This window comes from Nematostella vectensis, chromosome 4 (assembly GCF_932526225.1).
Source record: "Nematostella vectensis chromosome 4, jaNemVect1.1, whole genome shotgun sequence".
Classification (NCBI taxonomy): Eukaryota; Metazoa; Cnidaria; class Anthozoa; order Actiniaria; family Edwardsiidae; genus Nematostella; species Nematostella vectensis.
In genome coordinates this window covers 4491860-4518058 of record NC_064037.1, presented here as the reverse complement: position 1 = coordinate 4518058, position 26199 = coordinate 4491860, and the positions used below count along the sequence as shown (strand labels likewise).

Here is a 26199-nt window from a genome sequence, read left to right as displayed (position 1 = left end):
CAAACTTAGCTTAGCTGAGAAAAGCAAAGTTCTCATCAAACTAGTTTTGGCATGGATGGATGGACTTGTTTAGGAAGAAACTTTCGCTCTGAGATTTAGTCTGAATTTGCCAGAAGTTGAAAAACTTTCCAATCCTTTGACTCTTACGAGTAGGAAACAAACGGCGACTTGGCGCAGTAAAGACAAAAAAACATGAATAAAAATACAATTGCTACTTATATTTCAACCGAAATACAAGCATTCAAAGAGTGTATCACGGCCTACAACAACAGAAAAAAGCACCAGATTCGCTACCCACCAAGCGTAAAAATCCTGAGCCTCTGTACCACAACCGGTTTCTCGCTGTTGCAGTGATCATCGGTCTGTTTCTGGAACTCATTTTAACAACTCCCCCAATGGGCATTGCTGTCAACCTTTATGTTTACTATCAATCAGGAGGAAGTCATGATTCTAAATTTGAACGGACACGCGTTTTAAGTGAAAACTCTTTTCTGTTTTGATCTGTCCATTTTCCCATCTTAGGTAAGAACTTCCAATCCTTACAGATTTTGTAGGAGATTACTTCTTAGAGCGTTTGTGCTCAATCCGATAAATTTCCAGCTATTGATTGTACCGTCGAGAATAAAGATGCCGCCATCAAACCGTTGTCTCTTTTTCTGAGAACAAAATGGATTCAACTTTCTGAACGTGATAGACCGCATGTAAAAACACTGCTCGCCTTTCATTGGCTGGTAAAATAACAACTACGAACTTCTTCTTCGACAACTAAAAATAGCGCATAAAAGTCTCTTCAACCATATAAAAAGAATTTGACCATAGGATTCAAGAATAATTCTTCATTGATTCGTGAATTCCACGAAAAATTTCACTTGAAAAACGATATCGTTTTTCGCGTAAAATTTACCGTAGAATTCCCTCATCGATGATGAATTTCTCTATAGTATAAAATGGACATAATAACAAGGTTTCTCAACTTACCTCTGCTCTGGGATGATAGCCGATGTGATTCTTTCATTTATGCTGTTACTCCAGGCCGTGATAGTAGAAAGAGGAAAGGAGTTCAGAGTTTTGATATTTTCCACAATAGCGCGGAAAAGACATTTCATGTCCTCGAAAATCTCCGCAGGTGATGCGTAGACTTCAGGAAGATCGGGCTCCATTGCAGGATCGCCACTGTTTTCTTCAGACAGTTCGCTTTGTGTGGAAGCTCTGAATCCCTCTGAAAACTGCCTTTTGTTTGACAGAACATCATGTTGCAGAGAAGCAGGAGACTTGATCTCGGAGTCTTTCTGCTCGGCGCATATTAGTGCCTCTTCTGCAACTTCAACAGCAGTCTGACCAGGTTTCGATGTTACCGTACTATCAACCTCACCAGGAATCGGTGCTGTCATAGTTTTAATTTGTTCATGGTCTAAGAGGGATGTCTGAGGCAAGATGTTGAACTCCTGATCATCCGTCTTCAGATGTGTTGAAGACTTCTCGAAGAAAGCAAGTGTACCATTTGCTTCTTGGTCAAGGATTGGCAGCAGACTATGGTCTGCTCTATTCACATCGTAGAGCAGCATTAAGCGGGGGTCCGACTCGGAAAGAACCGGAGCGGACAAGCAACGCTTGGTCTGGCCAGCCTGATGGAACTTTTGCCTAACAACATCAGCTGAGGTAGATCTTGATGGTCTCTTTGATTTGAACCTTTTGAGCACACTGAGAACACGGGCAATTAAGGAAGGCTTCTTCAGATGGTCTTGACCCTTGCTAGATCTTCCTACTGACAAGGAAGGCTCGGAAATGGATCTTTGAGTAGAAGCTTTGTCTCGCCCTGTGGCCTTCTTGCTCCCAGCCGTTAAATCAGAAATGGAGGATGTTTTAAACTTTGCGATCTTCATTGGGACGGTTTTGAGCCTCCCCCTTGACTCCTCGTTCTTGTTATCCTGCGCCGTGTATCTAGTTCCTGTGTTTTTGAATTTGATGCGGGTGAGAAGTCTCCCGATTAGGTTATAATTACGGAGCGTATGTACAGTCGGTCCAATCTCAGTAGATTTTGCGCCGGCTGCTGCAACAGGCAGGCTTTTTACCAAGCGTGGTTTTATAGCGCTCTCCGAAGGAGGGTTCCCAATAATACTTGGCAAGGAGTTCGACCTAGCAATCGAAATGCAATCGATTTTGACAGCATCAAGAAGTGATTGACCTGCAGTCGTTATAACAGTTGACTGTGCAAGGGCTCGGATCCTGCAAACCGCGTCTTCAAGTGTGGAGTGCTTGGCTCCCTTTAAGTCCATGTTACTGAAGGAGATTGAACGAGGCAAGGCAGTGAATGCAGGGGTACGCATCGCAGGGAGAGACTTGGACTTTGGTAGCCTATAGAGAGAAAGCTGCACACTCTTAGGCTTCTTGTGCCTTTTAAGACCTCGAGATTTCTTGTCCTCCTGTGAAAATAAGTGAATGGTATCGTTATTTATTATGGGTCGCTTCTGGAGACCACTATGGAGATGAAAAGTCCAGATGACATCTCCATAATTTCGAAATCTCAAGGACTTTGCTCAGCCTAGTCCCAGGTTTTCAGACCTGGTTTCCTGTGCTCGGGGATGTATGGGGAGTAAGCTTAGGGTATTGGTCGACCTGTAACGTCATTTCCTATTACAAACAACATTAAACATTTCAGGACGGCTGGTGTAGACTTGAGGCTGGCCGTGTGTACTTTTTGTACTTTTTGGACGAGTCTAGAAGCTAGATTTCCTGTTTGACCTTTTTAAAGTCACCGCGATTTTTTTTTTGTTTGAGCTGCTGATACAAGTGTCAGTGACGTTATATGTTTTTTTTTTCTTGCACTAGTTTCACGTCAAAAATGGATGGATATTTAGGATCCAATCCCATTTCTAAATGCCAGAACACAGCACTGCCTCACTTTTAAAGGGTTTAAGAAAAAATGAGGAATAGATCCCGCGCGCCAGGAAAGAAAGGATGGAGCTAATGCAGGGAAAGGGAACCCTTGCAACCGACCCCGTACGCCTCTTGGCTAACGCAAGTTTGCGACTAACGCGCGCAAGGCCAACCAGAACGCGGTTAGCATCTGCAAGCCCTCACTTAGATAACGGGTAGACCTCGCGCGCCTCGTCTCTGTCTCTCTTCTTTTCCAACCCTTTTGGCTTGCTACGCACGCTACCTCACTATGTACTCACCCTTTTGTGCCGTCTGCTCGTTGGTCTACGTTTTAACACTCGCATTTCAGCATCGCTCTTTGTCAAGGCGTCGACCAGCAGGACGATAATGACGAGTAGCACGGTCGTCGCCAGATAGGTCCAGATGAACGGGATGTGCTGCTCCCATGGGGGTGGGTGTGCCTCATTGGGGACGACTGCGAGGGCTGTGCCCTCCGCCACAAGGTTCACTACTCGGAAATGAAAACATAAAGTGATATATCTTTTAAACCTACTAAGCTCTGGGATTACACTCTACTTGAAAAGTAAGCGACAGTTTTTCGTACAATCTTGTGCGTTAAATAAAAGAAAGCCAGTCACGCCGCCATTTTAAGCTTCTGCACATAACGAGTGACTCAAGGAATCCATTTCCATTGTCTTATTCAATCAAGTATCTGAGAAACTTTCAATCAAATATCATTAGTAAAGTAACAGACTTGGCTATGTTTATTTATTTATTTATTTATTTTTGGAAAATTAACCGTGGTATTATCATACCACATTATTTAATTCTTTTCGTTTTACAAAAAAAAACTCACCTGGCAAATTAAAACTGGTGCCAAAGACATCTGGGATATGTGTGATCGTCGAGTATCCGAAACTCCCGCGCCCTGCATCCAGGAACACTGGGAAAGAGGAGAATGAGGGTCGGATACTTAGCTGAACATAACCAGGTAGACAGAGAAGTCATAGGAGAAGAGACGCGATGAAAGAAAAAGAAAGGGGAGAAAGAGAAAGAAAGAAGACAGGCAGAAAAAGAAGAAGGAAAATCGACAATTCGAAAAATGAGAAAAGGAAAATGAGACAGAAAGATGAAAAATGATAGAAATAAAGATAAACAGATAGAAGACAGACAGACACACAGGCAGATAAGAAGACAAACAGAAAGACCGATAGATTAACAGGCCGACGGACGGACAAGAAGCCCTGAAACTGAAATAAGTGGATTTACCTGATTGGAGATCCGAAGATGACGATCCTTCAATTTGTAAAATCACTGGAATAACAAAAGAAATCTGAATCTAACTCCAATCATGGCAAATAAACCAGAGTATCTTAAAAGATAATAAAGCAAGCTGTTGAGATGGAACGCGTTCTACTAGCGGAGCCACAGAGTCGCTTCCCAAGCTTTTGCGATCTCCGTTTTCTACTTACAATTACATGTCTTTCCTGCAATGAGTTTCGGCAAATATAGTAGCTGTAGTTCTGGGTAGAGATATTCAACAATCCCTAAGATAGTGCCTAAAATAGCGCCCACGATAAGCCAAAGCATGGCTAAATACCGCTCATTGGCGCACTGCGGGAATGTATGATTACCATTGTGACGTCATTATTGAGGTCGTGACGAAACGCGCGCGCCTCATAATTAGAACAAATACACGGGGTCGGTTCCATTTTCAGCCGATTTGGGTAGGTTTTAATTCAAATCGAATCCCATTCCGATAACTTTTTCGGCCACGAACCACAGCATTTTCAATCAACGAATAGCAAAACTCGACTAACTCAAACTGGGATAGCCCAAATTTCTTGTTATAACTGGAACTATGTTCATTAGGGGACTTGCGCTAAAGATTACGTGACCTTTTAGATGGCAAATTAAACCAAAATATACACAGAATTGATTGCGCCCGTCTCGCGAAAGAACGACGAAAAAGTAAAATGTTTAAATGAAAATGAACCATTTTTGAAAGAAAAATTGTCTTTTTCGTAAGCGCTGCATAAGTTGCTTCTTGTTGCACTATTTTGCCGCTAAAAGCCCCCTACTTCGCTCAGATTTGGACCTGACGAAAAGTGGCGTTCAATAGATAGGAGGCGTTTATTGGAAACGGGCATTCTTTGCAAACTGATAATATAACATATCCATCAAGTGCAGTGGGGTTCTGGTCTCAGCCAGGATCACATTAAATTATAGCCTGCGTAGCAAGCGTTTACCGTGCGACGAGTGCAATGATTCAAGTATGCGGTAAACGGAAACGAGAAGTTGGCCTTGTTATTCCTGGATGCTACACTGCGAGGACAAAACGAAAGAAAATTGCTGACATCCTAAGAAATGAGATCAGGAACGTTAAAGACCGGTACCCTTATTTTGGACTTGACATTGAACAAGACGCTACTCGCTTTTCAGTACCAGTGTCGATTAAGCAAGATGGCAATTAAATTACCATTTATATTTCCGGAATTCCTATGTCGTTTGTTTTTAAGCTGGCAGAGAAGGGAGCGGGGAAGGGGAGGGGGTCGTTAAATACAGGGGGCGTTTATTAGAGAGGGGCGTTTATTACAGACTTGTAAGCTTAAGGGGGGGGCGTTCATTAGATCAGAGGCGTTCTTCATATAGGGGTTTTATTGGGTCATTTACAGTATGCACGGATCAACAGATCATCTACCAAAAAGTACTCAAACCTATTTTGTTAAATATAATAAAATAACGTCAATAAAATACTTGTAGGGCTAAGTTCTCTATCAAAGATCCTGTTCTCCTATTTGTGGTAGATATGGTACCACTGGGGTTAGGTAAGTTGAGTGCTGTTCTCCTATTTGTGGTAGATGGTACCACTGGGGTTAGGTACGCTGAGTGCTGTTCTCCTATTTGTGGTAGATGGTATCACTGGGGTTAGGTAAGTTGAGTGCTGTACTCCTATCTGACGTAGATGGTACCACCGGGGTTAGGTACGCTGAGTGCTGTTCTCCACCTTGGCTTAAAATTAATTTTCCAGACGTAGTGATAAATAGAAATCTCATACTTAAACCACCTTGGCTTAAGATTTATTTTCCAGAAATAGTAGTTTTGATATGAAGTCTCAGGCTTAAACCACCTTTGCTCGAGATTTTTTCCCAGTAAAAGCAGTGATAGATACATCTCAAGATGACCATTGGATGGACATTGACACAGATACAGACATCCCAAGCAGAATCCCTAGGACGTATCATCTCCCAGATAGCATAACAGTTAAGCCGACCAACTCATACGATCGCTGCCATTCGTTTAACGGCAAGTTAGACATCTCCAGAAATCCTTTGCAGTCCACAAACTGCCGAATATGTTTAATCACGCTCGTGACGTCATCAAACGCCAAGAGAACAGAAAATCCATCAGGATCAGCGTATCCTTCGTTATCCCTGGCGTGCGAATCGTACATAATCCAGCCAGTCGACGTTCGAATAATAGCGATGGTCAGGTTCATGAAGCGGAGTAGAAACTTGTTATAGTATTTCAGTTGCTCAAAGCTGCGTTCCAGGGGGAGATATGGATCGGTACACTCATCCGTCCATGAGCTGACATCCTTGATGATGTCACCACAGCAGACCTCTTTCTGTACGATAAACTGACGATTCCAGACTTTGATCTGAAGGTTTAGTTCATCGATGAGGAGGGCTGAGCTCTGGGTAAGCTTGACCTCCGTTAGCCGTTTGCTGTGCTCCTTGTCCCCTGTCTTGATCAGAGAGTCAAGGTCTTGTGATGTCCATTTTCTGATGTCCTTGATGCAGGATCTTAGCACCGCAAGGTACGCCATGGTCGCGCACTGCACGCCGGGACAAGCTAGGTCGTACCAGCCTTGATGTCTTGTCCCCCTGGTCACGAGTTGGCAATACTTGATCTTGTTTGGCTTGGGCGATTGGGTCTTGGAGCTAGATCAAGAAAATCTTACGTTAACGACAGAAGTAAAAATTTTATGGATGGGTATTACAGAGTGACGCAACTGTATTATCAACGCGATCCCTGTGTTCTGATTTGTTTTTAAATGAAGGTTTTGATCTACTCTAATCACTTGCGGAACCAATTTCTCGTCAAAAAACGTAAGGACAACAAGATGAGTCTGAATACACAGTGATCGGTCAAGAGCCATAGGATTCAAGAATAATTCTTTAGTGATTCGTGAATTCCACGAAATATTTCACTTGAAAAACGATATTCTTTTTTCGCGTAAAATTTACCGTAGAATTCCCTCATCGATGATGAATTTCTCTATAGTATAAAATGGACATAATAACAAGGTTTCTCAACTTACCTCTGCTCTGGGATGATAGCCGATGTGATTCTTTCATTTATGCTGTTACTCCAGGCCGTGATAGTAGAAAGAGGAAAGGAGTTCAGAGTTTTAATATTTTCCACAAGAGCGCGGAAAAGACATTTCATGTCCTCGAAAATCTCCGCAGGTGATGCGTAGACTTCAGAAAGATCGGGCTCCATTGCAGGATCGCCACTGTTTTCTTCAGACAGTTCGCTTTGTGTGGAAGCTCTGAATCCCTCTGAAAACTGCCTTTTGTTTGAAAGAACATCATGTTGCAGAGAAGCAGGAGACTTGATCTCGGAGTCTTTCTGCTCGGCGCATATTAGTGCCTCTTCTGCAACTTCAACAGCAGTCTGACCAGGTTTTGATGTTACCGTACTATCAACCTCACCAGGAATCGGTGCTGTCATAGTTTCAATTTGTTCATGGTCTAAGAGGGATGTCTGAGGCAAGATGTTGAACTCCTGATCATCCGTCTTCAGATGTGTTGAAGACTTCTCGAAGAAAGCAAGTGTACCATTTGCTTCTTGGTCAAGGATTGGCAGCAGGCTATGGTCTGCTCTATTCACATCGTAGAGCAGCATTAAGCGGGGGTCCGACTCGGAAAGAACCGGAGCGGACAAGCAACGCTTGGTCTGGCCAGCCTGATGGAACTTTTGCCTAACAACATCAGCTGAGGTAGATCTTGATGGTCTCTTTGATTTGAACCTTTTGAGCACACTGAGAACACGGGCAATTAAGGAAGGCTTCTTCAGATGGTCTTGACCCTTGCTAGATCTTCCTACTGACAAGGAAGGCTCGGAAATGGATCTTTGAGTAGAAGCTTTATCTCGCCCTGTGGCCTTCTTGCTCCCAGCCGTTAAATCAGAAATGGAGGATGTTTTAAACTTTGCGATCTTCATTGGGACGGTTTTGAGCCTCCCCCTTGACTCCTCGTTCTTGTTATCCTGCGCCGTGTATCTAGTTCCTGTGTTTTTGAATTTGATGCGGGTGAGAAGTCTCCCGATTAGGCTACAACTACGGAGCGTATGTACAGTCGGTCCAATCTCAGTAGATTTTGCGCCGGCTGCTGCAACAGGCAGGCTTTTTACCAAGCGTGGTTTTATAGCGCTCTCCGAAGGAGGGTTCCCAATAATACTTGGCAAGGAGTTCGACCTAGCAATCGAAATGCAATCGATTTTGACAGCATCAAGAAGTGATTGACCTGCAGTCGTTATAACAGGGGACTGTGCAAGGGCTCGGATCCTGCAAACCGCGTCTTCAAGTGTGGAGTGCTTGGCTCCCTTTAAGTCCATGTTACTGAAGGAGCTTGAACGAGGCAAGGCAGTGATTGCAGGGTTACGCATCTCAGGGAGAGACTTGGACTTTGGTAGCCTATAGAGAGGAAGCTGCTCACTCTTAGGCTTCTTGTGCCTTTTAAGACCTCGAGATTTCTTGTCCTCCTGTGAAAATAAGTGAATGGTATCGTTATTTATTATGGGTCGCTTCTGGAGACCACTATGGAGATGAAAAGTCCAGATGACATCTCCATAATTTCGAAATCTCAAGGACTTTGCTCAGCCTAGTCCCAGGTTTTTAGACCTGGTTTCCTGTGCTCGGGGATGTATGGGGAGTAAGCTTAGGGTATTGGTCGACCTGTAACGTCATTTCCTATTACAAACAACATTAAATATTTCAGGACGGCTGGTGTAGACTTGAGGCTGGCCGTGTGTACTTTTTGGACGAGTCTAGAAGCTAGATTTCCTGTTTGACTTTTTTAAAGTCGCCGCGATTTTTTTTTTTTTTTTTTTTGAGCTGATGATACAAGTGTCAGTGACGTTATATGTTATTCTTTTCTTGCACTAGTTTCACGTCAAAAATGGATGGATATTTAGGATCCAATCCCATTTCTAAATGCCAGAACACAGCACTGCCTCACTTTTAAAGGGTTTAAGAAAAAATGAGGAATAGATCCCGCGCGCCAGGAAAGAAAGGATGGAGCTAATGCAGAGAAAGGGAACCCTTGCAACCGACCCCGTACGCCTCTTGGCTAACGCAAGTTTGCGACTAACGCGCGCAAGGCCAACCAGAACGCGGTTAACATCATTAGCATCTGCAAGCCCTCACTTAGATAACGGGTAGACTTCGCGCGCCTCGTCTCTGTCTCTGTTCTTTTCCAACCATTTTGGCTTGCTACGCACTCTACCTCACTATGTACTCACCCTTTTGTGCCGTCTGCTCGTTGGTCTACGTTTTAACACTCGCATTTCAGCATCGCTCTTTGTCAAGGCGTCGACCAGCAGGACGATAATGACGAGTATCACGGTCGTCGCCAGATAGGTCCAGATGAACGGGATGTGCTGCTCCCATGGGGGTGGGTGTGCCTCATTGGGGACGACTGCGAGGGCTGTGCCATCCGCCACAATGTTCACTACTCGGAAATGAAAACATAAAGTGATATATCTTTTAAACCTACTAAGCTCTGGGATTACACTCTACTTGAAAAGTAAGCGACAGTTTTTCGTACAATCTTGTGCGTTAAATAAAAGAAAGCCAGTCACGCCGCCATTTTAAGCTTCTGCACATAACGAGTGACTCAAAGAATCCATTTCCATTGTCTTATTCAATCAAGTATCTGAGAAACTTTCAATCAAATATCATTAGTAAAGTAACAGACTTGGCTATGTTTATTTATTTATTTTTGGCAAATTAACCGTGGTATTATCATACCACATTATTTAATTCTTTTCGTTTTACAAAAAAAAAAACTCACCTGGCAAATTAAAACTGGTGCCAAAGACATCTGGAATATGTGTGATCGTCGAGTATCCGAAACTCCCGCGCCCTGCCTCCAGGAACACTGGGAAAGAGGAGAATGAGGGTCGGGTACTTAGCTAAACATAACCAGGTAGACAGAGAAGTCATAGGAGAAGAGACGCGATGAAAGAAAAAGAAAGGGAAGAAAAAGAAAGAAAGAAGACAGGCAGAAAAAGAAGAAGGAAAATCGACAATTCGAAAAATGAGAAAAGAAAAATGAGACAGAAAGAAGAAAAATGATAGAAAATAAAGATAAACAGATAGAAGACAGACAGACACACAGGCAGATAAGAAGACAAACAGAAAGACCGATAGATTAACAGGCCGACGGACGGACAAGAAGCCCTGAAACTGAAATAAGTGGATTTACCTGATTGTAGATCCGAAGATGACGATCCTTCAATTTGTAAAATCACTGGAATAACAAAAGAAATCTGAATCTAACTCCACTCATGGCAAATAAACCAGAGTATCTTAAAAGATAATAAAGCAAGCTGTTGAGATGGAACGCGTTCTACTAGCGGAGCCACAGAGTCGCTTCCCAAGCTTTTGCAATCTCCGTTTTCTACTTACAATTACATGTCTTTCCTGCAATGAGTTTCGGCAAATATAGTAGCTGTAGTTCTGGGTAGAGATATTCAACAATCCCTAAGATAGTGCCTAAAATAGCGCCCACGATAAGCCAAAGCATGGCTAAATACCGATCATTGGCGCACTGCGGGAATGTATGATTACCATTGTGACGTCATTATTGAGGTCGTGACGAAACGCGCGCGCCTCATAATTAGAACGAATACACGGGTTCGGTTCCATTTTCAGCCGATTTGGGTAGGTTTTAATTCAAATCGAATCCCATTCCGATAACTTTTTCGGCCACGAACCACAGCATCTTCAATCAACGAATAGCAAAACTCGACTAACTCAAACTGGGATAGCCCAAATTTCTTGTTATAACTGGAACTATGTTCATTAGGGGACTTGCGCTAAAGATTACGTGACCTTTTGGATGGCAAATTAAACCAATATATACACAGAATTGATTGCGCTCGTCTCGCGAAAGAACGACGAAAAAGTAAAATGTTTAAATGAAAATGAACCATTTTTGAAAGAAAAATTGTGTCTTTTTCGTAAGCGCTGCATAAGTTGCTTCTTGTTACACTATTTTGCCGCTAAAAGCCCCCTACTTCGCTCAGATTTGGACCTGACGAGAAGTGGCGTTCAATAGATAGGAGGCGTTTATTGGAAACGGGCATTCTTTGCAAACTGATAATATAACATATCCATCAAGTGCAGTGGGGTTCTGGTCTCAGCCAGGATCACATTAAATTATAGCCTGCGTAGCAAGCGTTTACCGTGCGACGAGTGCAATGATTCAAGTATGCTGTAAACGGAAACTAGAAGTTGGCCTTGTTATTCCTGGATGCTACACTGCGAGGACAAAACGAAAGAAAATTGCTGACATCCTAAGAAATAAGATCAGGAACGTTAAAGACCGGTACCCTTATTTTGGACTTGACATTGAACAAGACGCTACTCGCTTTTCAGTACCAGTGTCGATTAAGCAAGATGGCAATTAAATTACCATTTATATTTCCGGAATTCCTATGTCGTTTGTTTTTAAGCTGGCAGAGAAGGGAGCGGGGAAGGGGAGGGGGTCGTTAAATACAGGGGGCGTTTATTACAAACTTGTAAGCTTAGGGGGGGGGGGGCGTTCATTAGATCAGAGGCGTTCTTGATATAGGGGTTTTATTGGGTCATTTACAGTATGCACGGATCAACAGATCATCTACCAAAAAGTACTCAAACCTATTTTGCTAAATATAATAAAATAAAGTAAATAAAATACTTGTAGGGCTAAGTTCTCTATCAAAGATCCTGTTCTCCTATTTGTGGTAGATATGGTACCACTGGGGTTAGGTAAGTTGAGTGCTGTTCTCCTATTTGTGGTAGATGGTACCACTGGGGTTAGGTAGGTTGAGTGCTGTCCTCCTATTTGTGGTAGATGGTACCACTGGGGTTAGGTAGGTTGAGTGCTGTTCTCCTATCTAAGGTAGATGGTACTACTGGGTAAGGTAAGTTCAGTGCTGTACTCCTATCTAACGTAGATGGTACCACCGGGGTTAGGTACGCTGAGTGCTGTTCTCCACCTTGGCTTAAAATTAATTTTCCAGACGTAGTGATAAATAGAAATCTCATACTTAAACCACCTTGGCTTAAGATTTATTTTCCTGCAATAGTAGTGACGAAAAGAAATCTCAGGCTTAAACCACCTTGGCTTAAGATTTATTTTCCAGTAATAGTAGTTTTGATATGAAGTCTCAGGCTTAAACCACCTTTGCTCGAGATTTTTTCCCAGTAAAAGCAGTGATAGATACATCTCAAGATGACCATTGGATGGACATTGACACAGATACAGACATCCCAAGCAGAATCCCTAGGACGTATCATCTCCCAGATAGCATAACAGTTAAGCCGACCAACTCATACGATCGCTGCCATTCGTTTAACGGCAAGTTAGACATCTCCAGAAATCCTTTGCAGTCCACAAACTGCCGAATATGTTTAATCACGCTCGTGACGTCATCAAACGCCAAGAGAACAGAAAATCCATCAGGATCAGCGTATCCTTCGTTATCCCTGGCGTGCGAATCGTACATAATCCAGCCAGTCGACGTTCGAATAATAGCGATGGTCAGGTTCATGAAGCGGAGTAGAAACTTGTTATAGTATTTCAGTTGCTCAAAGCTGCGTTCCAGGGGGAGATATGGATCGGTACACTCATCCGTCCATGAGCTGACATCCTTGATGATGTCACCACAGCAGACCTCTTTCTGTACGATAAACTGACGATTCCAGACTTTGATCTGAAGGTTTAGTTCGTCGATGAGGAGGGCTGAGCTCTGGGTAAGCTTGACCTCCGTTAGCCGTTTGCTGTGCTCCTTGTCCCCTGTCTTGATCAGAGAGTCAAGGTCTTGTGATGTCCATTTTCTGATGTCTTTGATGCAGGATCTTAGCACCGCAAGGTACGCCATGGTCGCGCACTGCACGCCGGGACAAGCTAGGTCGTACCAGCCTTGATGTCTTGTCCCCCTGGTCACGAGTTGGCAATACTTGATCTTGTTTGGCTTGGGCGATTGGGTCTTGGAGCTAGATCAAGAAAATCTTACGTTAACGACAGAAGTGAAAATTTTATGGATGGGTATTACAGAGTGACGCAACTGTATTATCAACGCGATCCCTGTGTTCTGATTTGTTTTCAAATAAAGGTTTTGATCTACTCTAATCACTTGCGGAACCAATTTCTCGTCAAAAAACGTTAGGACAACAAGATGAGTCTGAATACACAAAGATCGGTCAAGAGCCATCGCTTTAAGAAATTATGTGAATAATTCGCGGAAGTCTGTAAAATATGTTAAATTTTCATTTTGAATCCTATAGTCAAATTCATACGCGCGCTCTCATTGGTCAAAACAAAGTGAGACCCTTTGTGGAATTCAATAGTTGAGTGGAATTCAATGAAAGCACAGGTGTACCGCGAAATTTTTCCCAACGCGAATCATATCTTTCAAACTTAGCTTAGCTGAGAAAAGCAAAGTTCTCATCAAACTAGTTTTGGCATGGATGGATGGACTTGTTTAGGAAGAAACTTTCGCTCTGAGATTTAGTCTGAATTTGCCAGAAGTTGAAAAACTTTCCAATCCTTTGACCCTTGCGAGTAGGAAACAAACGGCGACTTGGCGCAGTAAAGACAAAAAACCATGAATGAAAATACAATTGCTACTTATATTTCAACCGAAATACAAGCATTCAAAGAGTGTATCACGGCCTACAACAACAGAAAAAAGCACCAGATTCGCTACCCACCAAGCGTAAAAATCCTGAGCCTCTGTACCACAACCGGTTTCTCGCTGTTGCAGTGAGCATCGGTCTGTTTCTGGAACTCATTTTAACAACTCCCCCAATGGGCATTGCTGTCAACCTTTATGTTTACTATCAATCAGGAGGAAGTCATGATTCTAAATTTGAACGGACACGCGTTTTAAGTGAAAACTCTTTTCTGTTTTGATCTGTCCATTTTCCCATCTTAGGTAAGAACTTCCAATCCTTACAGATTTTGTAGGAGATTACTTCTTAGAGCGTTTGTGCTCAATCCGATAAATTTCCAGCTATTGATTGTACCGTCGAGAATAAAGATGCCGCCATCAAACCGTTGTCTCTTTTTCTGAGAACAAAATGGATTTAACTTTCTGAACGTGATAGATCGCATGTAAAAACAATGCTCGCCTTTCATTGGCTGGTAAAATAACAACTACGAACTTCTTCTTCGACAACTAAAAATAGCGCATAAAAGTCTCTTCAACCATATAAAAAGAATTTGACCATAGGATTCAAGAATAATTCTTCATTAATTCGTGAATTCCACGAAAAATTTCACTTGAAAAACGATATCGTTTTTCGCGTAAAATTTACCGTAGAATTCCCTCATCGATGATGAATTTCTCTATAGTATCAAATGGACATAATAACAGGTGTGGCTTGCGAGTGTTCTTCAATTCCCTCTGAGATGATAGTAGACGAAAATGTGTCATAAACGCTTCTGCTTCAGGTAAAACGTTAACTAAGTATAATAACAAGGCTTCTCAACTTACCTCTGCTCTGGGATGATAGCCGATGTGATTGTGTCATTTATGCTGTTACTCCAGGCCGTTATAGTAGAAAGAGGAGAGGAGTTCAGAGTTTTGATATTTTCCACAAGAGCGCGGAAAAGACATTTCATGTCCTCGAAAATCTCCGCAGGTGATGCGTAGACTTCAGGAAGATCGGGCTCCATTGCAGGATCGCCACTGTTTTCTTCAGACAGCTCGCTTTGTGTGGAAGCTCTGAATCCCTCTGAAAACTGCGTTTTGTTTGACAGAACATCATGTTGCAGAGAAGCAGGAGACTTGATCTCGGAGTCTTTCTGCTCGGCGCATAGTAGTGCCTCTTCTGCAACTTCAACAGCAGTCTGACCAGGTTTTGATGTTACCGTACTATCAACCTCACCAGGAATCGGTGCTGTCATAGTTTCAATTTGTTCATGGTCTAAGAGGGATGTCTGAGGCAAGATGTTGAACTCCTGATCATCCGTCTTCAGATGTGTTGAAGACTTCTCGAAGAAAGCAAATGTACCATTTGCTTCTTGGTCAAGGAATGGCAGCAGGCTATGGTCTGCTCTGTTCACATCGTAGAGCAGCATTAAGCGGGGATCCGACTCGGAAAGAACCGGAGCGGACAAGCAACGCTTGGTCTGGCCAGCCTGATGGAACTTTTGCCTAACAACATCAGCTGAGGTAGATCTTGAGGGTCTCCTTGATTTGAACCTTTTGAGCACACTGAGAACACGGGCAATTAAGGAAGGCTTCTTCAGATGGTCTTGACCCTTGCTAGATCTTCCTACTGACAAGGAAGGCTCGGAAATGGATCTTTGAGTAGAAGCTTTGTCTCGCCCTGTGGCCTTCTTGCTCCCAGCCGTTAAATCAGAAATGGAGGATGTTTTAAACTTTGCGATCTTCATTGGGACGGTTTTGAGCCTCCCCCTTGACTCCTCGTTCTTGTTATCCTGCGCCGTGTATCTAGTTCCTGTGTTTTTGAATTTGATGCGGGTGAGAAGTCTCCCGATTAGGTTATAATTACGGAGCGTATGTACAGTCGGTCCAATCTCAGTAGATTTTGCGCCGGCTGCTGCAACAGGCAGGCTTTTTACCAAGCGTGGTTTTATAGCGCTCTCCGAAGGAGGGTTCCCAATAATACTTGGCAAGGAGTTCGACCTAGCAATCGAAATGCAATCGATTTTGACAGCATCAAGAAGTGATTGACCTGCAGTCGTTATAACAGGGGACTGTGCAAGGGCTCGGATCCTGCAAACCGCGTCTTCAAGTGTGGAGTGCTTGGCTCCCTTTAAGTCCATGTTACTGAAGGAGCTTGAACGAGGCAAGGCAGTGAATGCAGGGGTACGCATCTCAGGGAGAGACTTGGACTTTGGTAGCCTATAGAGAGGAAGCTGCACACTCTTAGGCTTCTTGTGCCTTTTAAGACCTCGAGATTTCTTGTCCTTCTGTGAAAATAAGTGAATGGTATCGTTATTTATTATGGGTCGCTTCTGGAGACCACTATGGAGATGAAAAGTCCAGATGACATCTCCATAATTTCGAAATCTCAAGGACTTTGCTCAGCCTAGTCCCAGGTTTTTAGACCTGGTTTCCTGTGCTCGGGGATGTATGGGGAGTAAGCTTAGGGTATTGGTCGACCTGTAACGTCATTTCCTATTACAAACAACATTAAATATTTCAGGACGGCTGGTGTAGACTTGACGCTGGCCGTGTGTACTTTTTGTACTTTTTGGACGAGTCTAGAAGCTAGATTTCCTGTTTGACTTTTTTAAAGTCACCGCGATTTTTTTTTTTTTTTGAGCTGATGATACAAGTGTCAGTGACGTTATATGTTTTTCTTTTTTTGCACTAGTTTCACGTCAAAAATGGATGGATATTTAGGATCCAATCCCATTTCTAAATTCCAGAACACAGCACTGCCTCACTTTTAAAGGGTTTAAGAAAAAATGAGGAATAGATCCCGCGCGCCAGGAAAGAAAGGATGGAGCTAATGCAGAGAAAGGGAACCCTTGCAACCGACCCCGTACGCCTCTTGGCTAACGCAAGATTGCGGCTAACGCGCGCAAGGCCAACCAGAACGCGGTTAACATCATTAGCATCTGCAAGCCCTCACTTAGATAACGGGTAGACTTCGCGCGCCTCGTCTCTGTCTCTGTTCTTTTCCAACCATTTTGGCTTGCTACGCACTCTACCTCACTATGTACTCACCCTTTTGTGCCGTCTGCTCGTTGGTCTACGTTTTAACACTCGCATTTCAGCATCGCTCTTTGTCAAGGCGTCGACCAGCAGGACGATAATGACGAGTATCACGGTCGTCGCCAGATAGGTCCAGATGAACGGGATGTGCTGCTCCCATGGGGGTGGGTGTGCCTCATTGGGGACGACTGCGAGGGCTGTGCCATCCGCCACAATGTTCACTACTCGGAAATGAAAACATAAAGTGATATATCTTTTAAACCTACTAAGCTCTGGGATTACACTCTACTTGAAAAGTAAGCGACAGTTTTTCGTACAATCTTGTGCGTTAAATAAAAGAAAGCCAGTCACGCCGCCATTTTAAGCTTCTGCACATAACGAGTGACTCAAAGAATCCATTTCCATTGTCTTATTCAATCAAGTATCTGAGAAACTTTCAATCAAATATCATTAGTAAAGTAACAGACTTGGCTATGTTTATTTATTTATTTTTGGCAAATTAACCGTGGTATTATCATACCACATTATTTAATTCTTTTCGTTTTACAAAAAAAAAACTCACCTGGCAAATTAAAACTGGTGCCAAAGACATCTGGAATATGTGTGATCGTCGAGTATCCGAAACTCCCGCGCCCTGCCTCCAGGAACACTGGGAAAGAGGAGAATGAGGGTCGGGTACTTAGCTAAACATAACCAGGTAGACAGAGAAGTCATAGGAGAAGAGACGCGATGAAAGAAAAAGAAAGGGAAGAAAAAGAAAGAAAGAAGACAGGCAGAAAAAGAAGAAGGAAAATCGACAATTCGAAAAATGAGAAAAGAAAAATGAGACAGAAAGAAGAAAAATGATAGAAAATAAAGATAAACAGATAGAAGACAGACAGACACACAGGCAGATAAGAAGACAAACAGAAAGACCGATAGATTAACAGGCCGACGGACGGACAAGAAGCCCTGAAACTGAAATAAGTGGATTTACCTGATTGTAGATCCGAAGATGACGATCCTTCAATTTGTAAAATCACTGGAATAACAAAAGAAATCTGAATCTAACTCCACTCATGGCAAATAAACCAGAGTATCTTAAAAGATAATAAAGCAAGCTGTTGAGATGGAACGCGTTCTACTAGCGGAGCCACAGAGTCGCTTCCCAAGCTTTTGTAATCTCCGTTTTCTACTTACAATTACATGTCTTTCCTGCAATGAGTTTCGGCAAATATAGTAGCTGTAGTTCTGGGTAGAGATATTCAACAATCCCTAAGATAGTGCCTAAAATAGCGCCCACGATAAGCCAAAGCATGGCTAAATACCGATCATTGGCGCACTGCGGGAATGTATGATTACCATTGTGACGTCATTATTGAGGTCGTGACGAAACGCGCGCGCCTCATAATTAGAACGAATACACGGGTTCGGTTCCATTTTCAGCCGATTTGGGTAGGTTTTAATTCAAATCGAATCCCATTCCGATAACTTTTTCGGCCACGAACCACAGCATCTTCAATCAACGAATAGCAAAACTCGACTAACTCAAACTGGGATAGCCCAAATTTCTTGTTATAACTGGAACTATGTTCATTAGGGGACTTGCGCTAAAGATTACGTGACCTTTTGGATGGCAAATTAAACCAATATATACACAGAATTGATTGCGCTCGTCTCGCGAAAGAACGACGAAAAAGTAAAATGTTTAAATGAAAATGAACCATTTTTGAAAGAAAAATTGTGTCTTTTTCGTAAGCGCTGCATAAGTTGCTTCTTGTTACACTATTTTGCCGCTAAAAGCCCCCTACTTCGCTCAGATTGGACCTGACGAGAAGTGGCGTTCAATAGATAGGAGGCGTTTATTGGAAACGGGCATTCTTTGCAAACTGATAATATAACATATCCATCAAGTGCAGTGGGGTTCTGGTCTCAGCCAGGATCACATTAAATTATAGCCTGCGTAGCAAGCGTTTACCGTGCGACGAGTGCAATGATTCAAGTATGCTGTAAACGGAAACTAGAAGTTGGCCTTGTTATTCCTGGATGCTACACTGCGAGGACAAAACGAAAGAAAATTGCTGACATCCTAAGAAATAAGATCAGGAACGTTAAAGACCGGTACCCTTATTTTGGACTTGACATTGAACAAGACGCTACTCGCTTTTCAGTACCAGTGTCGATTAAGCAAGATGGCAATTAAATTACCATTTATATTTCCGGAATTCCTATGTCGTTTGTTTTTAAGCTGGCAGAGAAGGGAGCGGGGAAGGGGAGGGGGTCGTTAAATACAGGGGGCGTTTATTACAAACTTGTAAGCTTAGGGGGGGGGGGGGGCGTTCATTAGATCAGAGGCGTTCTTGATATAGGGGTTTTATTGGGTCATTTACAGTATGCACGGATCAACAGATCATCTACCAAAAAGTACTCAAACCTATTTTGCTAAATATAATAAAATAAAGTAAATAAAATACTTGTAGGGCTAAGTTCTCTATCAAAGATCCTGTTCTCCTATTTGTGGTAGATATGGTACCACTGGGGTTAGGTAAGTTGAGTGCTGTTCTCCTATTTGTGGTAGATGGTACCACTGGGGTTAGGTAGGTTGAGTGCTGTCCTCCTATTTGTGGTAGATGGTACCACTGGGGTTAGGTAGGTTGAGTGCTGTTCTCCTATCTAAGGTAGATGGTACTACTGGGTAAGGTAAGTTCAGTGCTGTACTCCTATCTAACGTAGATGGTACCACCGGGGTTAGGTACGCTGAGTGCTGTTCTCCACCTTGGCTTAAAATTAATTTTCCAGACGTAGTGATAAATAGAAATCTCATACTTAAACCACCTTGGCTTAAGATTTATTTTCCTGCAATAGTAGTGACGAAAAGAAATCTCAGGCTTAAACCACCTTGGCTTAAGATTTATTTTCCAGTAATAGTAGTTTTGATATGAAGTCTCAGGCTTAAACCACCTTTGCTCGAGATTTTTTCCCAGTAAAAGCAGTGATAGATACATCTCAAGATGACCATTGGATGGACATTGACACAGATACAGACATCCCAAGCAGAATCCCTAGGACGTATCATCTCCCAGATAGCATAACAGTTAAGCCGACCAACTCATACGATCGCTGCCATTCGTTTAACGGCAAGTTAGACATCTCCAGAAATCCTTTGCAGTCCACAAACTGCCGAATATGTTTAATCACGCTCGTGACGTCATCAAACGCCAAGAGAACAGAAAATCCATCAGGATCAGCGTATCCTTCGTTATCCCTGGCGTGCGAATCGTACATAATCCAGCCAGTCGACGTTCGAATAATAGCGATGGTCAGGTTCATGAAGCGGAGTAGAAACTTGTTATAGTATTTCAGTTGCTCAAAGCTGCGTTCCAGGGGGAGATATGGATCGGTACACTCATCCGTCCATGAGCTGACATCCTTGATGATGTCACCACAGCAGACCTCTTTCTGTACGATAAACTGACGATTCCAGACTTTGATCTGAAGGTTTAGTTCGTCGATGAGGAGGGCTGAGCTCTGGGTAAGCTTGACCTCCGTTAGCCGTTTGCTGTGCTCCTTGTCCCCTGTCTTGATCAGAGAGTCAAGGTCTTGTGATGTCCATTTTCTGATGTCTTTGATGCAGGATCTTAGCACCGCAAGGTACGCCATGGTCGCGCACTGCACGCCGGGACAAGCTAGGTCGTACCAGCCTTGATGTCTTGTCCCCCTGGTCACGAGTTGGCAATACTTGATCTTGTTTGGCTTGGGCGATTGGGTCTTGGAGCTAGATCAAGAAAATCTTACGTTAACGACAGAAGTGAAAATTTTATGGATGGGTATTACAGAGTGACGCAACTGTATTATCAACGCGATCCCTGTGTTCTGATTTGTTTTCAAATAAAGGTTTTGATCTACTCTAATCACTTGCGGAACCAATTTCTCGTCAAAAAACGTTAGGACAACAAGATGAGTCTGAATACACAAAGATCGGTCAAGAGCCATCGCTTTAAGAAATTATGTGAATAATTCGCGGAAGTCTGTAAAATATGTTAAATTTTCATTTTGAATCCTATAGTCAAATTCATACGCGCGCTCTCATTGGTCAAAACAAAGTGAGACCCTTTGTGGAATTCAATAGTTGAGTGGAATTCAATGAAAGCACAGGTGTACCGCGAAATTTTTCCCAACGCGAATCATATCTTTCAAACTTAGCTTAGCTGAGAAAAGCAAAGTTCTCATCAAACTAGTTTTGGCATGGATGGATGGACTTGTTTAGGAAGAAACTTTCGCTCTGAGATTTAGTCTGAATTTGCCAGAAGTTGAAAAACTTTCCAATCCTTTGACCCTTGCGAGTAGGAAACAAACGGCGACTTGGCGCAGTAAAGACAAAAAACCATGAATGAAAATACAATTGCTACTTATATTTCAACCGAAATACAAGCATTCAAAGAGTGTATCACGGCCTACAACAACAGAAAAAAGCACCAGATTCGCTACCCACCAAGCGTAAAAATCCTGAGCCTCTGTACCACAACCGGTTTCTCGCTGTTGCAGTGAGCATCGGTCTGTTTCTGGAACTCATTTTAACAACTCCCCCAATGGGCATTGCTGTCAACCTTTATGTTTACTATCAATCAGGAGGAAGTCATGATTCTAAATTTGAACGGACACGCGTTTTAAGTGAAAACTCTTTTCTGTTTTGATCTGTCCATTTTCCCATCTTAGGTAAGAACTTCCAATCCTTACAGATTTTGTAGGAGATTACTTCTTAGAGCGTTTGTGCTCAATCCGATAAATTTCCAGCTATTGATTGTACCGTCGAGAATAAAGATGCCGCCATCAAACCGTTGTCTCTTTTTCTGAGAACAAAATGGATTTAACTTTCTGAACGTGATAGATCGCATGTAAAAACAATGCTCGCCTTTCATTGGCTGGTAAAATAACAACTACGAACTTCTTCTTCGACAACTAAAAATAGCGCATAAAAGTCTCTTCAACCATATAAAAAGAATTTGACCATAGGATTCAAGAATAATTCTTCATTAATTCGTGAATTCCACGAAAAATTTCACTTGAAAAACGATATCGTTTTTCGCGTAAAATTTACCGTAGAATTCCCTCATCGATGATGAATTTCTCTATAGTATCAAATGGACATAATAACAGGTGTGGCTTGCGAGTGTTCTTCAATTCCCTCTGAGATGATAGTAGACGAAAATGTGTCATAAACGCTTCTGCTTCAGGTAAAACGTTAACTAAGTATAATAACAAGGTTTCTCAACTTACCTCTGCTCTGGGATGATAGCCGATGTGATTGTGTCATTTATGCTGTTACTCCAGGCCGTTATAGTAGAAAGAGGAGAGGAGTTCAGAGTTTTGATATTTTCCACAAGAGCGCGGAAAAGACATTTCATGTCCTCGAAAATCTCCGCAGGTGATGCGTAGACTTCAGGAAGATCGGGCTCCATTGCAGGATCGCCACTGTTTTCTTCAGACAGCTCGCTTTGTGTGGAAGCTCTGAATCCCTCTGAAAACTGCGTTTTGTTTGACAGAACATCATGTTGCAGAGAAGCAGGAGACTTGATCTCGGAGTCTTTCTGCTCGGCGCATAGTAGTGCCTCTTCTGCAACTTCAACAGCAGTCTGACCAGGTTTTGATGTTACCGTACTATCAACCTCACCAGGAATCGGTGCTGTCATAGTTTCAATTTGTTCATGGTCTAAGAGGGATGTCTGAGGCAAGATGTTGAACTCCTGATCATCCGTCTTCAGATGTGTTGAAGACTTCTCGAAGAAAGCAAATGTACCATTTGCTTCTTGGTCAAGGAATGGCAGCAGGCTATGGTCTGCTCTGTTCACATCGTAGAGCAGCATTAAGCGGGGATCCGACTCGGAAAGAACCGGAGCGGACAAGCAACGCTTGGTCTGGCCAGCCTGATGGAACTTTTGCCTAACAACATCAGCTGAGGTAGATCTTGAGGGTCTCCTTGATTTGAACCTTTTGAGCACACTGAGAACACGGGCAATTAAGGAAGGCTTCTTCAGATGGTCTTGACCCTTGCTAGATCTTCCTACTGACAAGGAAGGCTCGGAAATGGATCTTTGAGTAGAAGCTTTGTCTCGCCCTGTGGCCTTCTTGCTCCCAGCCGTTAAATCAGAAATGGAGGATGTTTTAAACTTTGCGATCTTCATTGGGACGGTTTTGAGCCTCCCCCTTGACTCCTCGTTCTTGTTATCCTGCGCCGTGTATCTAGTTCCTGTGTTTTTGAATTTGATGCGGGTGAGAAGTCTCCCGATTAGGTTATAATTACGGAGCGTATGTACAGTCGGTCCAATCTCAGTAGATTTTGCGCCGGCTGCTGCAACAGGCAGGCTTTTTACCAAGCGTGGTTTTATAGCGCTCTCCGAAGGAGGGTTCCCAATAATACTTGGCAAGGAGTTCGACCTAGCAATCGAAATGCAATCGATTTTGACAGCATCAAGAAGTGATTGACCTGCAGTCGTTATAACAGTGGACTGTGCAAGGGCTCGGATCCTGCAAACCGCGTCTTCAAGTGTGGAGTGCTTGGCTCCCTTTAAGTCCATGTTACTGAAGGAGCTTGAACGAGGCAAGGCAGTGAATGCAGGGGTACGCATCTCAGGGAGAGACTTGGACTTTGGTAGCCTATAGAGAGGAAGCTGCACACTCTTAGGCTTCTTGTGCCTTTTAAGACCTCGAGATTTCTTGTCCTTCTGTGAAAATAAGTGAATGGTATCGTTATTTATTATGGGTCGCTTCTGGAGACCACTATGGAGATGAAAAGTCCAGATGACATCTCCATAATTTCGAAATCTCAAGGACTTTGCTCAGCCTAGTCCCAGGTTTTTAGACCTGGTTTCCTGTGCTCGGGGATGTATGGGGAGTAAGCTTAGGGTATTGGTCGACCTGTAACGTCATTTCCTATTACAAACAACATTAAATATTTCAGGACGGCTGGTGTAGACTTGACGCTGGCCGTGTGTACTTTTTGTACTTTTTGGACGAGTCTAGAAGCTAGATTTCCTGTTTGACTTTTTTAAAGTCACCGCGATTTTTTTTTTTTTTGAGCTGATGATACAAGTGTCAGTGACGTTATATGTTATTCTTTTCTTGCACTAGTTTCACGTCAAAAATGGATGGATATTTAGGATCCAATCCCATTTCTAAATGCCAGAACACAGCACTGCCTCACTTTTAAAGGGTTTAAGAAAAAATGAGGAATAGATCCCGCGCGCCAGGAAAGAAAGGATGGAGCTAATGCAGAGAAAGGGAACCCTTGCAACCGACCCCGTACGCCTCTTGGCTAACGCAAGATTGCGGCTAACGCGCGCAAGGCCAACCAGAACGCGGTTAACATCATTAGCATCTGCAAGCCCTCACTTAGATAACGGGTAGACTTCGCGCGCCTCGTCTCTGTCTCTGTTCTTTTCCAACCATTTTGGCTTGCTACGCACTCTACCTCACTATGTACTCACCCTTTTGTGCCGTCTGCTCGTTGGTCTACGTTTTAACACTCGCATTTCAGCATCGCTCTTTGTCAAGGCGTCGACCAGCAGGATGATAATGACGAGTAGCACGGTCGTCGCCAGATAGGTCCAGATGAACGGGATGTGCTGCTCCCATGGGGGTGGGTGTGCCTCATTGGGGACGACTGCGAGGGCTGTGCCATCCGCCACAATGTTCACTACTCGGAAATGAAAACATAAAGTGATACATCTTTTAAACCTACTAAGCTCTGGGATTACACTCTACTTGAAAAGTAAGCGACAGTTTTTCGTACAATCTTGTGCGTTAAATAAAAGAAAGCCAGTCACGCCGCCATTTTAAGCTTCTGCACATAACGAGTGACTCAAAGAATCCATTTCCATTGTCTTATTCAATCAAGTATCTGAGAAACTTTCAATCAAATATCATTAGTAAAGTAACAGACTTGGCTATGTTTATTTATTTATTTATTTATTTATTTATTTATTTTTGGCAAATTAACCGTGGTATTATCATACCACATTATTTAATTCTTTTCGTTTTACAAAAAAAAACTCACCTGGCAAATTAAAACTGGTGCCAAGGACATCTGGGATATGTGTGATCGTCGAGTATCCGAAACTACCGCGCCCTGCCTCCAGGAACACTGGGAAAAAGGAGAATGAGGGTCGGGTACTTAAACTAAACATAACCAGGTAGACAGAGAAGTCATAGGAGAAGAGACGCGATGAAAGAAAAAGAAAGGGAAGAAAAAGAAAGAAAGAAGACAGGCAGAAAAAGAAGAAGGAAAATCGACAATTCGAAAAATGAGAAAAGAAAAATGAGACAGAAAGAAGAAAAATGATAGAAAATAAAGATAAACAGGTAGAAGACAAACAGACACACAGGCAGATAAGAAGACAAACAGAAAGACCGATAGATTAACAGGCCGACGGACGGACAAGAAGCCCTGAAACTGAAATAAGTGGATTTACCTGATTGTAGATCCGAAGATGACGATCCTTCAATTTGTAAAATCACTGGAATAACAAAAGAAATCTGAATCTAACTCCACTCATGGCAAATAAACCAGAGTATCTTAAAAGATAATAAAGCAAGCTGTTGAGATGGAACGCGTTCTACTAGCGGAGCCACAGAGTCGCTTCCCAAGCTTTTGCAATCTCCGTTTTCTACTTACAATTACATGTCTTTCCTGCAATGAGTTTCGGCAAATATAGTAGCTGTAGTTCTGGGTAGAGATATTCAACAATCCCTAAGATAGTGCCTAAAATAGCGCCCACGATAAGCCAAAGCATGGCTAAATACCGATCATTGGCGCACTGCGGGAATGTATGATTACCATTGTGACGTCATTATTGAGGTCGTGACGAAACGCGCGCGCCTCATAATTAGAACGAATACACGGGGTCGGTTCCATTTTCAGCCGATTTGGGTAGGTTTTAATTCAAATCGAATCCCATTCCGATAACTTTTTCGGCCACGAACCACAGCATCTTCAATCAACGAATAGCAAAACTCGACTAACTCAAACTGGGATAGCCCAAATTTCTTGTTATAACTGGAACTATGTTCATTAGGGGACTTGCGCTATAGATTACGTGACCTTTTGGATGGCAAATTAAACCAATATATACACAGAATTGATTGCGCTCGTCTCGCGAAAGAACGACGAAAAAGTAAAATGTTTAAATGAAAATGAACCATTTTTGAAAGAAAAAGTCTTTTTCGTAAGCGCTGCATAAGTTGCTTCTTGTTGCACTATTTTGCCGCTAAAAGCCCCCTACTTCGCTCAGATTTGGACCTGACGAGAAGTGGCGTTCAATAGATAGGAGGCGTTTATTGGAAACGGGCATTCTTTGCAAACTGATAATATAACATATC

At 42.8% G+C, this 26199-nt stretch overlaps 4 protein-coding genes across 4 annotated transcripts; all 4 read right to left on the bottom strand.

Annotated features, from left to right (window-relative positions):
• Positions 1-5941: 5941 nt before the first annotated feature.
• On the bottom strand, positions 5942-7812 carry LOC125561951. Its single transcript, XM_048727039.1, has 2 exons — positions 7202-7812; positions 5942-6821 (listed from the first exon to the last, which is right to left on the bottom strand). Exons 1-2 carry the CDS (start codon positions 7786-7788, stop codon positions 6119-6121), a joined length of 1290 nt encoding a protein of 429 aa, XP_048582996.1. The 5' UTR covers positions 7789-7812; the 3' UTR covers positions 5942-6118.
• Positions 7788-11284, bottom strand: LOC116618663. The gene is made up of 6 exons (XM_048726129.1): positions 10574-11284; positions 10371-10415; positions 9957-10043; positions 9406-9614; positions 7865-8646; positions 7788-7803 (listed from the first exon to the last, which is right to left on the bottom strand). Exons 1-6 carry the CDS (start codon positions 10689-10691, stop codon positions 7788-7790), a joined length of 1257 nt encoding a protein of 418 aa, XP_048582086.1. The 5' UTR covers positions 10692-11284.
• A 445-nt stretch (positions 11285-11729) lies between these two features.
• Positions 11730-18187, bottom strand: LOC125561771. The gene is made up of 6 exons (XM_048726127.1): positions 18025-18187; positions 17822-17866; positions 17408-17494; positions 16858-17066; positions 14650-16094; positions 11730-13147 (listed from the first exon to the last, which is right to left on the bottom strand). Exons 1-6 carry the CDS (start codon positions 18140-18142, stop codon positions 12445-12447), a joined length of 2607 nt encoding a protein of 868 aa, XP_048582084.1. The 5' UTR covers positions 18143-18187; the 3' UTR covers positions 11730-12444.
• Positions 18188-19181: 994 nt separating this feature from the next.
• On the bottom strand, positions 19182-25892 carry LOC116618648. The gene is made up of 6 exons (XM_048726126.1): positions 25496-25892; positions 25293-25337; positions 24878-24964; positions 24309-24517; positions 22102-23546; positions 19182-20599 (listed from the first exon to the last, which is right to left on the bottom strand). The coding sequence occupies exons 1-6, from the start codon at positions 25611-25613 to the stop codon at positions 19897-19899; spliced, it is 2607 nt and encodes an 868-aa protein (XP_048582083.1). The 5' UTR covers positions 25614-25892; the 3' UTR covers positions 19182-19896.
• Between the last annotated feature and the right edge of the window lie 307 nt (positions 25893-26199).